Genomic DNA, 14645 nt, shown 5'->3' with positions numbered 1-14645 from the left:
CAGAAGACCTAGGTTGTAGGGAAGGGACCATTTGATATGGAATGGGTGGCAGCTGTCATAATGGAGGTACTGTTGATTGTTGGTGGGTTTGATGTTGACGGATGTGTGAAGCTCGCCATTGGACAGATGGATGCCAACATCGAGGAAAGTGGCATGGGATTTGAAGTAGGACCAGGTGAATCTGATGGAACCAAAGGAGTTGAGGTTGGAGAGGAAATTCTGGAGTTCTTCTTCACTGTGAGTCCAGATCATGAATATGTCATCAATAAATCTGTACCAAACTTTGGGTTGGCAGGCCTGGGTAACCAAGAAGGCTTCCTCTAAGCAACCCATTAAGAAGTTGGCGTACGAGGGGGCCATCCTGGTACCCATGGCTGTTCCCTTTAATTGTTGGTATGTCTGGTCTTCGAAGTGAAGGAGTTGTCAAACTATGAGTGTATTTCGGAAAGTAAAGATATACCATACGCCAGATAAACAGTAGAGTTTTGGCGAGCAAGTTGGCAACATTTCTTCACTTTCTTTATTGCCTGGGTTGCAAATTCTAACCAATTACTATTCTCATCGATCCTGTGCATTGACTCACATGATTATAATGTGAAATGGTTAACAGAATGTAAAAATACTGCAATGACTACTTTTTGTTGCCTCTGACAATACAACAGGCTTTTGCCTGAGCAGTGTGAAAGGCTGCAAGACTATCATCAGATACATACAGTGAAATGTTTGTAGTGCTACCTCCATATCCCTGATGGCTAAATAGCAGTCCTTGCTCCACCATGGGACTAGCTATCTGCTGGGTTTAACTGACAACTTCGGGACAGATGCATCAGGAGCCCTGTGTATGATGGTAGCGACATGTTCTACCACCCAGGGGTGATGGATTGATGTTGGACTACATTGCTGTACACTCTCTAGTGATCTTTGTAGAAGATCTATTCAGGTGGCTTGGTGGCAGGTGCTGATGTGTCTGACAGTGGATCCAAATGGAAAAATGGTGACTATGCTTTAAGTCCATAGCCACTTCCCAAAGAACAGTATCAAAAAGTGTGGGGTAGGAAAGTGACAGTCTGTGGACGATTCTGGTGCAGAGCTAAAAGTGTCGCTTTCCACGTATAGGCGAGGCAGATACATTTGACAAGGGGAACCTCTGACATACTTGGCACCTAGGACAAGAGTATATGGAGCCTAAATGTGTGTGATATGCACCGTTATATCCTAGAATTAGAAAAGGTCACGGGAGTTCAAGGTTGAAGTTCCGAAGAGCCCCACTATCCACATGTTCTTGAAGAGGGAGACAGGGCGCACAATCATCCTTAGAAGTATGTAAATCTGAATGTCAACTGCTTGAAGGTATGTGGTGAGGGAGGCTAATTGGTACTAAGTGGCTTGTATTGTTGACAAATACTGCCACTCCATGCTTGGTCCTCTCACCATCTGTATTTTCACTCCTGTGCATGGTGCAGCCTTCTAACATAAGATTGTCTGAAGGTGTGCATTGTGTCTCTTGTAAACATATGCACAAGAGGTCAAACTGAGCTTCCAATATTATCCATCAGATCAGATCTGAACTGTAACATAGTAGATGATATCACTGATTACTGGGCTGAATCATTCAGAGATTAAACATTACCTTTGGTTGTCCTTGTAATGCGTGAAAGCAGTAATTACAATTTAAGTGAACTTCAAATTATACAAGATGGTTATGATTAAACGTATGCTACTTGAGAGGGGCCCCACACAAAATGAGTGATCATAGGGCAATGAAACTTTGTGGAAACATTTCTAAGGACACGCAGAAGAAAAATAATGACCAAACCATTAAAAGAAGCACATTTTAATTTCCGCAAGACAGGGTAACATTTGTTAATTGTGCACATGTTTATGTTCCAGGTTACAAACATCGCTCAATTTGAGGACCATCTGCATCCACAAAAGCCTGGAACCACATTAGATATTGCTCTACTGTGAGCTGAAACATCTCAGATAGGATGTTGGCTTCCTCTCTCGGTATGCTCATCTTCAACCTCAATGTGTTGTGTGTCCCATTGATAATCCTATCTTTCAGGTAACCCCCCCCCCCCCCCCAGCCAGAATCAGATGGGTTCAAATCTGGTGATCTTGGTGGCCAAACTGTCATTTAATTTGAACTTCTGAATCATGTTCTTCAACCCTGGTGCAGAAAGAGGACCCCTCCGCATTCCTTTAATGCGCCAATACTCATAAAGAGCAGCATCACTACTTCAGCTGTTTGGATAAAAAAAAGACTTTGTGAGTAAAACTCTGCACACCTTGTCCAGACCCATGTTGACGTAATGCCCATTGTTACTTGTGTTTCAACCCGATGTTGCCATAACGTGCTGGCGTCTAATGGTAAGTCGTCATACTAACACTACTATCAATGCAAACCCTGCAGATCAAAGTCTGAACATCATTCCCATCAAATTGGATATCCATATGGTGAATAGTTTTCTGTCTGCACTGGCTCAATTAGTGAAAGTTTCGTTGTAACCACCCTGCATATACATAAATTTTTCTTTCAAAGATAAAATTTCTGCCCAGCAGGCTTATTCCTTTGAGAGGTCAAATGCCTGTTTGTGTGCCATAGTGACATAACATTCTAAGCGGGTTTTGACTTCATTTATAGAAAAATATGCTGCAGAATGTCCTATAATTATGTCAGATGGGTTAACTTATTGCATGGGCTTGGACAGGAAGTATCAGAACCGTATTGTTGTGATCTAAAAAAGAAGAAACCAAACGGTCATCCCCGTATTTGTGCTGACTTTAAGTCTACGGTAAATCCCGAGACAGTGGTCGCTCCCTTACCATGTCCTGAAGACATTTTTGATAAGCTTGGTGTGGGAAAATTCTTTTCCACAGTTGACTTGTGCGACGCATACTTTCAAATTCCGCAGCGCTATTTTGTAATCAACACCCACCTTGAATTGTTCAAGTTTCACTGCCTTTCATTCGGTTGTGCTTCGGCTCCTGCTATTTTTCAGTCTTACTTGCAGCAGTTGTGTGCCACTGTCCCTGGCTGTTCCAATTATCTGGACGACCTTGTCGTATCAGGTCGCACCCCTGACGAACACTTGCAGAATTTGCGTGCCTTATTTACTGTACTTTTGCAGGCAGGACTCAAGTGTAACAGAGACAAGTGCAAATTCCTTTCAAGCCCTCCAAACCAGTTGTTTTGGCTGTCAATGCATCTTCTCACGGCATCAGAGTAGTTCTCTCGCACCGCAATAATTCTATCGACTGCCCAATCGCTTTTGCGTCTAAGTTGCTCAATTCTGCTCAGCAAAACTAATCTCAAATCTAGAAAGAAGCTTTAGCTATTGTATATGAAGTGACAAAGTTTCATGATTTTTTTGTATGGTCGCAAGTTCTATTTGGTCACCGACCATAAGCCTTTGTGTCATTGTTTCACCCGTCAAAGACGGTTCCAGCCTGTACTGCACAGAAGTTGCAACATTGGTGTTTGTTTTTGTCTAACAACAATTACGAAATTTTGTTTCAGCCTACGGCCCAGCATGGCAATGCTGATGCTTTGTCTCACCTCCATATCAGACTTGACAATGAATTTGATTCTTACGACTTGTCATGCATGTTTATTGATTCGCAGGATAATGAATTAGCTGATGGTTTTCCAGTGGATTTTCGCTGAATTGCTTCCGCGACAGCCACTAATATTTTTTTCCAGATTCTTTGGCAGTATACTCGTACTCAATGGCCTATGTCTGTTATGCAGATTTGTGATCCCCTTGTTCAACATTACTTTGCGCAACATCACAACATGTCTGTACACCACAGTGTTTTTTTTTTTTTTTTTTTTTTTTTTATGAACTGACAATGATCAGTCTCGTGTAGTTGTACCTCATTGGTTGCAGTTGGAAATCCTCCAATTACTGCATGCTGCTCATTGGGGTATAGTGCGGATGAAGCAATTAGCACTTCGTCACTGCACTTCGGTCGGTATTGATAAACAAATTGAAAACTTGCTTGCTAATTGTCGCTCCTGCGTGGAGCATCAATCTGTTTCCCGCCAGGGCTTGTTTGCATGGCCGACTCCTACTGTGCCTTGGCAGCGCGTTCATATTGATTTTGCGGGTCCTTTCTGGGACACCGACTGGTTGATAGTTACTGATGCGTACAGAAACTTCTCTTTTGTTGCGCCTATGTCTTCTATTACATCTGCCAGTACTATTTGGACTTTGATGTCTATTTTTTGTGTTGAGAGCCTTCCTGAAGTTATTGTCTCCAACAATGGCCCCCAATTTGTGTCGTCTGAGTTTGAAGCGTTCTGTGCTGCTAACGGCATTCGCCATCTGACCTCAGCCCCATTCCACCCCTAGTCGAACGGCGAGGCTGAACGCTTTGTGCGAATATTTAAGTTGCAGATGAACAAGTTGTGTGCCACAGACTCTCACGAGCGTGTGCTATGGACTTTCCTTACTTCCTATCACTCCCAGCCACGCAGCACCCGTTCCCCAGCAGAATTGCTACGTGGCCGCACCCAGTGGATGCCCCTGCAGTTATTGCACCCGCCGCTGCATTCTCCCACTGCTTTGCCTCGTACTGGCTTGGCACCGCATGCTTTGGTGTTCTACCATGTTTTCTCTGGCAGGAAGTGCTGGGAGCAGGGGCGCATCCTTCGCCAGATTGGCTGCGACTTGTCTTTAATTTCTGGTCCTTCTGGCACTGTCAAGTGACACAGGAACCAGATGTGTTTGTGCCATCCTTGGTTTTTTGTCACTGTTTCCTTTCCGGCAGAATTGGATTCCTCACAGCTTATATGCATATGTTGCCAAATGCATGAAACCTGGTTGGTAAGGTCTTATGGGACCAAACTGCAGAGGTCATTGGTCCCTAAGCTTACACACTACTTAATCTAACTTAAACACACACACCCATGCTCAAAGGAGGACTCTAACCTCTGGTCTGATGGGTTGGGGGGGGGGGGGTGAAGAGGGGTGAGGGGGAGTTACACGGACCATGACAAGATGCCTCAAACCGTGTGCACATAAAACATGTGCTATGTAGTAATGGAACAAAATTATTTAGTCCGATGAGTCTTGTTTCACATTTTTTCCAACTTCTGGCAGAGATTATATCCCAAGAGTGAAACATGGCCGGGGTTCAGTGACCATACCCAGTATTTCATGGTTACTCTATAAGGTTGTGTGTACCTGCCATTGGTTTATGAGTACGAGGATGCATTGTTGCATCTCCCCTGGCCACCACAGTCACCAGATTTCAATATTATTGAGCCTTTGTTGAGAAGGGTGCATGATCACTATCCACCTCCATCATTGTTACCGGCCCGTGCTGATATTTTGCACGAAGAATGGTATAACGTGCCCTTGAAAACCATACATGTCCTTTATGTATCCATTCTGAGATGACTAGAACCTGTTTTGAACACAAACAAGTTTGCCACACTGTATTAGGCATGGCAACATGTTGTTTTTTTGGTGTTTCCATATTCTGTAGAGGTGCTGGAAAGGATACAAAAGAATGATGTCCATTTTGGCCTGTGCTTGCACCACCTGTTGAGCAGGAATGATGTCAATGTGTATAATTTCGACATCATGTTGTGGGGAATTCTGACGGAGCTGCTGTATCCACCTTCACCTTTGGTTTTTCTAGTCATCTGCCTTCTTTTACATTTATTTGCCATAAAGAGTTTTATCTATGGTTAGGAAGTGAGAGGGTGGGATATCAAGGTGTGTATCTGGAATGAAAGATGATTGAACTATTCGCAATAAATGACCTGTGGCTCTGCTATCCAAAGATTGACTTCGTGCTGTGACAAAGTGCTGGGCTGCCAAGTGATGCTTACGATGGGATTGCACGGCACATGGAGTGCACAGCATATTGGGCAACCTTCTGCAGACAATGTAAAAATTAGGAATGAGTGTTGGTCACAGACAAAAATTGGAACCAAACGTGTGTTATTGAAATGAGTGAGGAAAAAAGTCTGGAAAAAGCAAAGTACGTAAACATAGTCATTGTCCTTTAGAAAAGCAAAGTTGTCAACAAGGAAGCCCTTCTAGAAAGTCAGAAAAAAGAGAAAATGTATAGTTGGAGAGTACAGTTGGTAAGGAACAAGTAGTACAATGACTCAGGACCCTGTGGTCGCCACACATCTCCAAAAATAACTGTGAGCTTCTTGAGGAGAGGCGGAGGTGGAGGGGGGCTTAGTTTATACACTTCAGAAGAAAGAAGGAGTGACCAATAAACTTAGTCTTTCTAAACCTATTCAGATTTCCAAAGAATTCCCCCCTAAATGTCTACACATTATTGCCATGGTGGTTGGAGTTCTATTATTCCCCTAGTACCAAAAGAGGTAGGCAGCTGTCTTATTTGATGCAGGAACTCTATATTTTGCGTTTTATTTGTCTCAAAATTTACTCAGTTACTCTCTAAAGGATTCAAGCATGTGAGAATCATTAAGATCAACATCTGGATGGTAAGGAATGTGGGGCATGGGTTTTTACATGAGATTGTCAGTGTTGTTAAGGCTCTACAATGATATTAGCGATTACGTGCCTCTACCAAACTTCTCTGTGCACTACAGTCTTCAGTTATTTAAATCCAAGCTGCTTCTGAATGCCTTCTAAACCAATTGCATTTGGCCATTGCCTCAATTTTTTCCATTTCTTGGAACCCAGCAAAGATTTTCCTTGGTCCACCTACAATCCATTCACCTGGCACAAATCCTTCTCACTTCAGTTCCATTTTCATTACATTGTAGTTATATATTCCAGTCCAGTTTGTTCTCTGGCCCACTTGTTTTCCATTATCCCCTGGTAATTGCCATAATGCATGTATATTTGAATTTATCCATGTTTTCTTGAGGTTGGCAACTTTATTAGAAATTTATGAAATAATTTTTCCTCCTTCAGTCACTTTTTACAAATAGTTATCAGTACAGCAGGTTTCAGCAGCATGGTGCGATTGTCATGTGCTTTACAGCTACATGTATACTTCACCATACCTCAGATTAATGTATGTGTAACTGTACTGGACCTCATCACACATCACATTAATTATATGTAAATGTAAAGCAATTGACAATTAAGCATCATGCTGAAACACACAAATATTAGTCAACGTGACTTGAGCAGAAAAAAATTATTTCATAAATGTATGTATGTAAGCAACCTCAGTTTTTGAATGGTTTTTGTGTTCAGTGTTTGACTGCTAAAAGGTGTAATTTAAAGCTTCAAATTCAGTCCCTGGAAATTTAGTTTAGGAAAGTAGTTTTGCAAAAGCACTGTACATTATATTTAATTCATGGTTTATTTCTTTTGTTTTCAATCCAATCACAATATTCAACTGGTTTTACAACTTCAATGTTTATTTGCACTGTTATGTTTTCATTTTTTAATTATACTCCAGTCTTATAACAGATTTTCTGACTTACTTTCAAAAGGAAAGTTCATTCATTAGCTGTTCAGGTTTATCTACACTATGGGTGAACAGTACGGTGTTTTCAATAAAACGAAGGTGGTTTCAGTATGATGTATTAAAATGCATTCCTCCCCCCCCCCCCCCCCCCAAGCTATTAAATGTCATCTAGGACTACTGAGAATAATTTTGTCATATGTAATCTCCATGTCTGTCTTCACTATTGATTTTGAATTTATCACTGTGATTGTGAAACCTATTAATAACTTTGGCACTGATTTACATATTCTTCAGTTCAGTGACACAGGTTTAATAAATGGCTCTTTCCTCAAAAGCTGTTAGGGTATATTTTGTTGTTAAAGTGAACTGAAAGTATTCTCAAGATCTATGAATTCCCAGCAAAGTGGTAATTTATTCTCAGAGTTCTACTGTAAGCTACCCAAAAAAAAAAAAAAGTTTAAGAACACCCTCATGATGTGCAATGTTTGTGATACATTGACAGGAAACCTCTTTTACAGTACACTTCGATCACAGCAAATTGCTATGTGCAGCTACCTGTGTAACAGAGGTAAAGTAAACCTATATTCTTAGTGCAGGTCTCCAACTTTGAACAGAACAAGGCAATTTGTGGATACTGTACACCATAGGGTTCAATAATGTGTCGGCTCTTTTTCTTCTTATATATAAATGACTTTCCAACACACATCCAAGAAGAAGAAATAGTTCTCTCTGTGATGACGCATGTGTTATAATCAAGGCTAATGGAATAACTTTAATAGGCAATAATTGAAAACACAAATCAAATTTTCTTGAACATTAATAACTAGTTTCCTGCAAATGAGCTTTCACCAAATTTAGATAAAACACAATACATGGACTTCAGTACTGCACAAGGCCTGATCACACCATTGTAAATAATGCATTAGGGTAAATAGATAAATGAAACAATACTATAAATTCTTAAATGTTCATATTGATAAGGACCTGAAATGGAAGTCGTGTTCCAGATAACCTTAAATATCTTAGCTCTGCAACTTTTGTGATACAGATCCTATTAGGTCTATGAGATGAAAAAGTAAAAAAAAAATTATTAATAATGTCTTATGTTGTCATATTCTGGGGGTAACTCCTCACTGAGAAAAAAGATTTGTTGCACAAAAACTTTAAATAAGGATAATGTGTAGTGTCTGCTCTAGACCTACTGCAGACAGTTTTCCAAATGATTGGCAATATGTTTAACGCCTTATGAAGCTTGTTGACAACAATCAATCACAGCCTGAAAACTCACCTAAATATAACACTATAAGGAGAAATGATTTACACTTTCCATACTCAGCCTTGGTGTGGCAAAGAAGGGAGTGACGTAATCAGCCTTAAAAATCTTTTACCACCTATCTAGCAATATAACGTATTTTACACAAGCTGAAGTCACATCTGCTTGAAAACTCCTGCTACACAGGATATGCTCTGAGTGTGTTAGTAATATGATCTGTATGTGTGTGTGTATTGTAATTCTGTCAGGGACAGCAAAGGACTTGGAAGAGCAGTTGAATGGAATGGACAGTGTCTTGAAAGGAGGAAATAAAAGCAAAACGAGGATAATGGAATGTAGTCTAATTAAGTCAGGTGATGCTGAGGGAATTAGATTAGAAAATGACACACTTAAAGTAGTAAAGGAGTTTTGCTATTTGGGGAGCAAAATAACTGATGATGGTCGAAGTAGAGAGGATATAAAATATAGACTGGCAATGGCAAGGAAAGCATTACTGAAGAAGAGAAATTTGTTAACATCGAGTATAGATTTAAGTGTCAGGAAGTCATTTCTGAAAGTATTTGTATGGAGTGTAGCCATGCATGGAAGTGAAACATGGACGATAAATAGTTTAGACAAGAAGAGAATAGAAGCTTTCGAAATGTGGTGCTACAGAAGAATGCTGAAGATTAGATGGGTAGATCACATAACTAATGAGGAGGTATTGACCAGAATTGGGGAGAAGAGGAGTTTGTGGCACAACTTGACTACAAGAAGGGATCGGTTGGTAGGACATGTTCTGAGGCATCAAGAGATCATCAATTTAGTACTGGAGGGCAGCGTGGAGGGTAAAAGTCGTAGAGGGAGACCAAGAGATGAACACACTAAGCAGATTCAGAAGGATGTAGGTTGCAGTAAGTACTGGGAGATGAAGAAGCTTGCACAGGATAGAGTAGCATGGAGAGCTGCATCAAACCAGTCGCAGGACTGAAGACGACAACAACAACAACAACAACATGTGTGTGTTAAGATTTAATCATTACATGGATGTGTGTGGAGGAGGGGGGGGGGGGGGGCTGGAAAATCTGAATGGCCAGCATGTAGCCACATTTTCTGGTGAGATTTACTATAAAGTCAGTAAAATTCACTCATTCCATTTCACAGTAACAGGTTCGTATTATGGTTCATTGAGCAAAAATAATGGGTCTTTTTGGTGGGTCATGTTTGTGGTTGGTTTGCTTTAACATTTGGAGGGACGATCTTGTGGTGGATGTTCATGTTTGAAGTTGTTTGGGTTTCATATGGTACTTAGACATTTGACTTCGTTCAACCATCCTTTGAAGTTATTATTGGAAGAATGTGCTGTGTCACTAGTGAGTTACTTTGATTTATTGCTTTGGGGGTTTATGCAGTCTTGTATGCATTAGGTATGATTAGTATCACGATCTTTAATAGTTATTTACTACGGATTGCGCTGGATGAAGATATGACGAAGACCATAGGGCTTTTGCATGGGTTTAGCTTGATTTCCGATTACATGAGGTGTATGTGTGTAATGAGATTATAAAGTTCACTAGAGTCCTGGCTTCTCGGGCAAGGAACCTGTATATGTGGTGGTAAAGCTGTGACAATGTTTGGCGCTCTATTTGATGAGGGCCCTGGTTCAAGAGATCTAGGATGACCATCAGGAAGATTGTTTTACTTACGTATTATTTCTGTTATCATGCATCTTTATATTTTTGCATGCGTGTGACGTGTGTGTGTGTGGTTGGGTTGTTTGGGGAAGGAGACCAGACAGCGAGGTCATCAGTCTCATCGGATTAGGGAAGGAAGTCGGCCGTGCCGTTTCAAAGGAACCATCCTGGCATTTGCCTGGAGCGATTTAGGGAAATCATGGAAAACCTATATCAGGATGGCCGGACGCGGGATTGAACCATCGTCCTCCCGAATGTGAGTCCAGTGTCTAACCAATGCGCCATCTCGCTCGGGGCGTGTGTGAAGTTTGTTGGATAGGTTTTCTCCTTGTAGGGAAGTGTCTACTGAGTGTGTGAAGTATAGGAGGAACTGGGTGTGGGCCTTGAGTGGTAGTGGAGATCAATTAGTAGCAGTTTGTGTGGAGGGGGGAGGGTTAGCCAGCCTACTTGTATTTGTAGGTGGCTTTGGTTGGTAAATAATATTTTTGTTTTATATGGTTTTCAATGTGTTATTTTTTTTTTTTTTTATTTGTGTATGAGGAGGGGGAATGGGAGTGGGACGGTTGGTACCATTGGCTTCATTTGAGCTATGTAGGTTATGTGATATCTGCAATACCAAGATTTTTACTTGTGTTTGGGTTCTAGGTACTGACAGCTTCATTTTTATATAGGTCAAGTGAAATTTGCAGTACCAAGTTTTAGACTTGCGTGTGTTGGTTTTTCAGTATTGAGGGTTTTGTTTGAGCTATAGCACAAGTGAAATGTATAATTCCTGTGCGTTCCATATTTGTAACATTATGCTGTAAGTTGAGAATTTTTGTGTTTGATTTTGTGGATACCAGTAATATTTGTTTTGGGATGACGATGTTTTTCGTATTGTATACGAGCTTGCCCCCACCCTAAGCCCTCTACTTTCTGCAGTTGTCCCATTAGTTTCTTTTTATTGCTGGAGAAAAATATTCTTATATGGTTTTTATTTTTATTCATGTGAGAATGTAGTAGCTTTATGGTCGCATATGCTGCCATAAGTCAAAGCAGATGGGTGAAATCTAACAATACCACAATGCCCAAATAACTAACTCTGCCAACATGCCTAAAAGGATTATTTCAAGGTTGTACCATGCTTTCACTTTACATCAAGAAGGGTTGTCAGCATGGGAGGCTACATACTGAATAGACATATATCGCAGCAAGACATTCACATGCTTGACCACTCATGAGACATGAAACAATGAAACTCTGCCTCTTACTGGTTGATGACCACTACCAACAAATTATGACTCTTAAGTATATCAAGGAGAATTCAAATGAACAGCTTGCTGCCTATCAGGAAATAATTGGGAGGGCTATGTCAACCCGTGTGGTACACAACACATCTCCGCACAATCAATTTGGCCTTTAGCTATCCACTAGAAACAACAGTACAAACTGGAGTATGGTAAACAAAGATGGTGGGCTAGAGCACATTTGGAATGGAAATAGGATCAGTGGCAGCAGGTTGTCTTCACAGATGAGTGAAGGATTTGTCTGACAGCTGATGATCATCATAGAAAAGAATGGAGGTGCCTGGGAATTAATTCACAGGCAAGCTGTTAACCTAGTTCAGCAGTGAGATAGGTCAGTGTTGTTATGTGCCAGCACCATGTGCAGATGCCTTTCATCACTATCAAGGACTATATGAAGGCTGTATAAAATGAAGACAGGATATTCAACATCTCATGCAGCCTTACAGTTACTCTTTCCACACAATAAAACGTGAACACACCTAACCCACTCCATGAACATCTACCACTAGGAGGCAGACATTAACTGTACAGAATGGCTTGTGGTGTCACTGCCATTAACTTACTGCACATGCATGAAGCCAACTGAAACTCGCAGGTATGTCACTGAACATACACACACACAAATCGTTATACTATTTATGTAATCACGAACAGTTTTGGCTCCATACTAAGTAATCATCAGACAATCACAACTCACTGAATAAGCAGTTGGCAAGTTTTAAAGTATTAAAATCTACTGATGATAATTAAGAAGTCAACTGAACAGTTGACATGTTACTACTATGTAACATACCCAAATCATACGATAATTACTTACTATGAAATTAAAACTGGTCACAGTGATGTTTGGTGACTTGAAGCTGAGAAAAACGAAAAATATTTTGGCTATTCTTATATTCCCTGGTCCCGCTGAATCTAAGTTCATGTATGTTCACAGATCAACGTAGATAGGCATAAGTAGGTGATGTAAAACTTTTAATGAACAGTTTACAATTTCAAATACGATTCATAAATGATCCATTATGCTATATCCACTACTGACTCCAACTTATTTCTTCAATGTTGTTATTTCATTGCGTGAATTTTCTGTTGATTTCACTGAATATCTCATACATTTTTCTCTTGCCTTTTTGCTTCCTTCTGCTTTAGATGAGGCTCGTTGTCTCGTAAACAGATTTTTTGTAAGCAACCTTTCTGGTTCATTTTATATAATTTTTGTCGTTTTGGTTTCAATCATTTCTAGTGAGTTACTAAAACTTCCCATTGCATATTGTTTCTGCAAGCCTATAACGGTTTTATATATCTAATATGAATGAATGAATATGGGAGTACTTCTAGAATGTATTTTCGTTAATCAGTATGATCAATTTCTTCAACAATATAAACACATAAAGAAATATGTATTTGCTCTCTGTTCTGTGCAACCTGATGAAATCTGATTACCGCATGTAAACTTGTTTTCCTCCTCTTCATACTACTATTTTCCAACTGCTTCTTACATCAGATACATAAGTTACAGCATCTTCTCACATCTACCTCCAAATATTTCAAAATAGTTTTGTTTTAACGTAAAATATTAAGTTATGTTCCTAGTATCTTTTGCATTGAAATCTCCCATTGTCTGTAGTACCTGTCTTGTTCCATATAACACAACAGCGAACAAGTGAGGCCCTTGAAGAATAGAGCGGAAAAATGAAAATATTTGCTGATTTCGATGTCCAATACATGGGTTAAAAACTTAAATTCTCCATCGGCAAAAAGTGAATGTAAAATAAATAGTAAATGCGGAGAGATCAGGGGCAGTATGTACATTCGGGTGGATTGCTGTCATGAAAAACCTACAGTATAATTATAATAATTTTGACGCTTTTATTATATTCCAATCTGTGTATATACAGATTTATTTTAAAACAGTTTTACAAAGCAGTATAGCGCATAGCTCCCCATGTGTACTGTTACAATCGCGTCTTTAACAGAAACGGAGCTGATGTTGCACGTTTACTGGAAGAATACTGATTTACTTAAATCTTGAGTAAAAATTAATAAAACTCACCTTTGTCAAGTTCTGTAAGAGCTGTATTTGCATCCTGCTCCGGCTCTCCCAATCCATTTTCGTTAAATGAATTAACCCTAACAGGTATCATAGTATGAATTGCACATACACAAACGTAAACAAACGGTTGTAAACACAACAGCAGACACCTCCCGGCAACATTGACACAACTGAGCGTAAAGTCGTTCACGTGACCAAAATCAGTCTCACCAACAACTGGAAGTTACAAATAGAACCGAAACAAATTTCAAGCAGAAAGGCAATAGTTGCTGTAGACGGACCGTGTAAACCTATAAGAAATCACCACAATTTGTCCAAAAGAATCCATAGCTCCGAGTAGTAACAAAAAAGTCCTACTAATTCATTAAACACCACAAATGGAAAATTATGTGAAAAAATATATCTCAATATTCAGCAGAATGAGAAGTCAAAGTTGTCATAATAATGATTTATCTCTGCCACAAAAAGTAAGAAGGAAAGTAATAGGACATTAATCAGACCAGAATTAGAGAGATCATTATTGAGAAGAAAAACACATTTCTCTTCTGACAGATAAAGATTCTCATATCACAGTGTAATGACACATTCCTATGCAGAGACATACAATATCTTAAAAGCTGCGCCAAAGATAAATTGAGAGGCATGTATATTACAATCTTTGTAAAGTTCACATTGGATTCTCTTTTGTTTGATACTCCAAGGAGCTAAGGGACACTTTCGATTGTTGCCTTGTGGAGGATGGACGTGATTTTTGGACTGTGCGGAAAGGCAGCCATATGGTGGGTAATTATGGTGTGTGCGACGAGCACAGCAAGTCTTATTGTGTTGTGAATAAAAAAATAGTGAAAAGTATCGAAGTGTTACGAAAATTATTTATAGCGACGTAGCATAGTATTCCTTGGTTTCCACCGTCTTCGTGAAGTGAACCGATGCCGACTCATGATGGT

The 14645-nt window shown here is 39.9% G+C and overlaps 1 protein-coding gene across 1 annotated transcript in view; it reads right to left on the bottom strand.

Moving 5' to 3' along the window:
• LOC124795422 (integrator complex subunit 7) overlaps positions 1-13889 on the bottom strand; it is a 171097-nt gene extending 157208 nt beyond the window's left edge. The window contains 1 exon segment of the mRNA XM_047259451.1: positions 13699-13889. Within this exon segment, the coding sequence (XP_047115407.1) occupies positions 13699-13789 (91 nt within the window). The 5' untranslated portion in view covers positions 13790-13889.
• Positions 13890-14645: the final 756 nt, after the last annotated feature.

Source organism: Schistocerca piceifrons, chromosome 4 (genome assembly GCF_021461385.2).
Source record: "Schistocerca piceifrons isolate TAMUIC-IGC-003096 chromosome 4, iqSchPice1.1, whole genome shotgun sequence".
NCBI classification, from domain to species: Eukaryota; Metazoa; Arthropoda; class Insecta; order Orthoptera; family Acrididae; genus Schistocerca; species Schistocerca piceifrons.
This window is presented reverse-complemented; position numbering and strand designations above follow the sequence as displayed.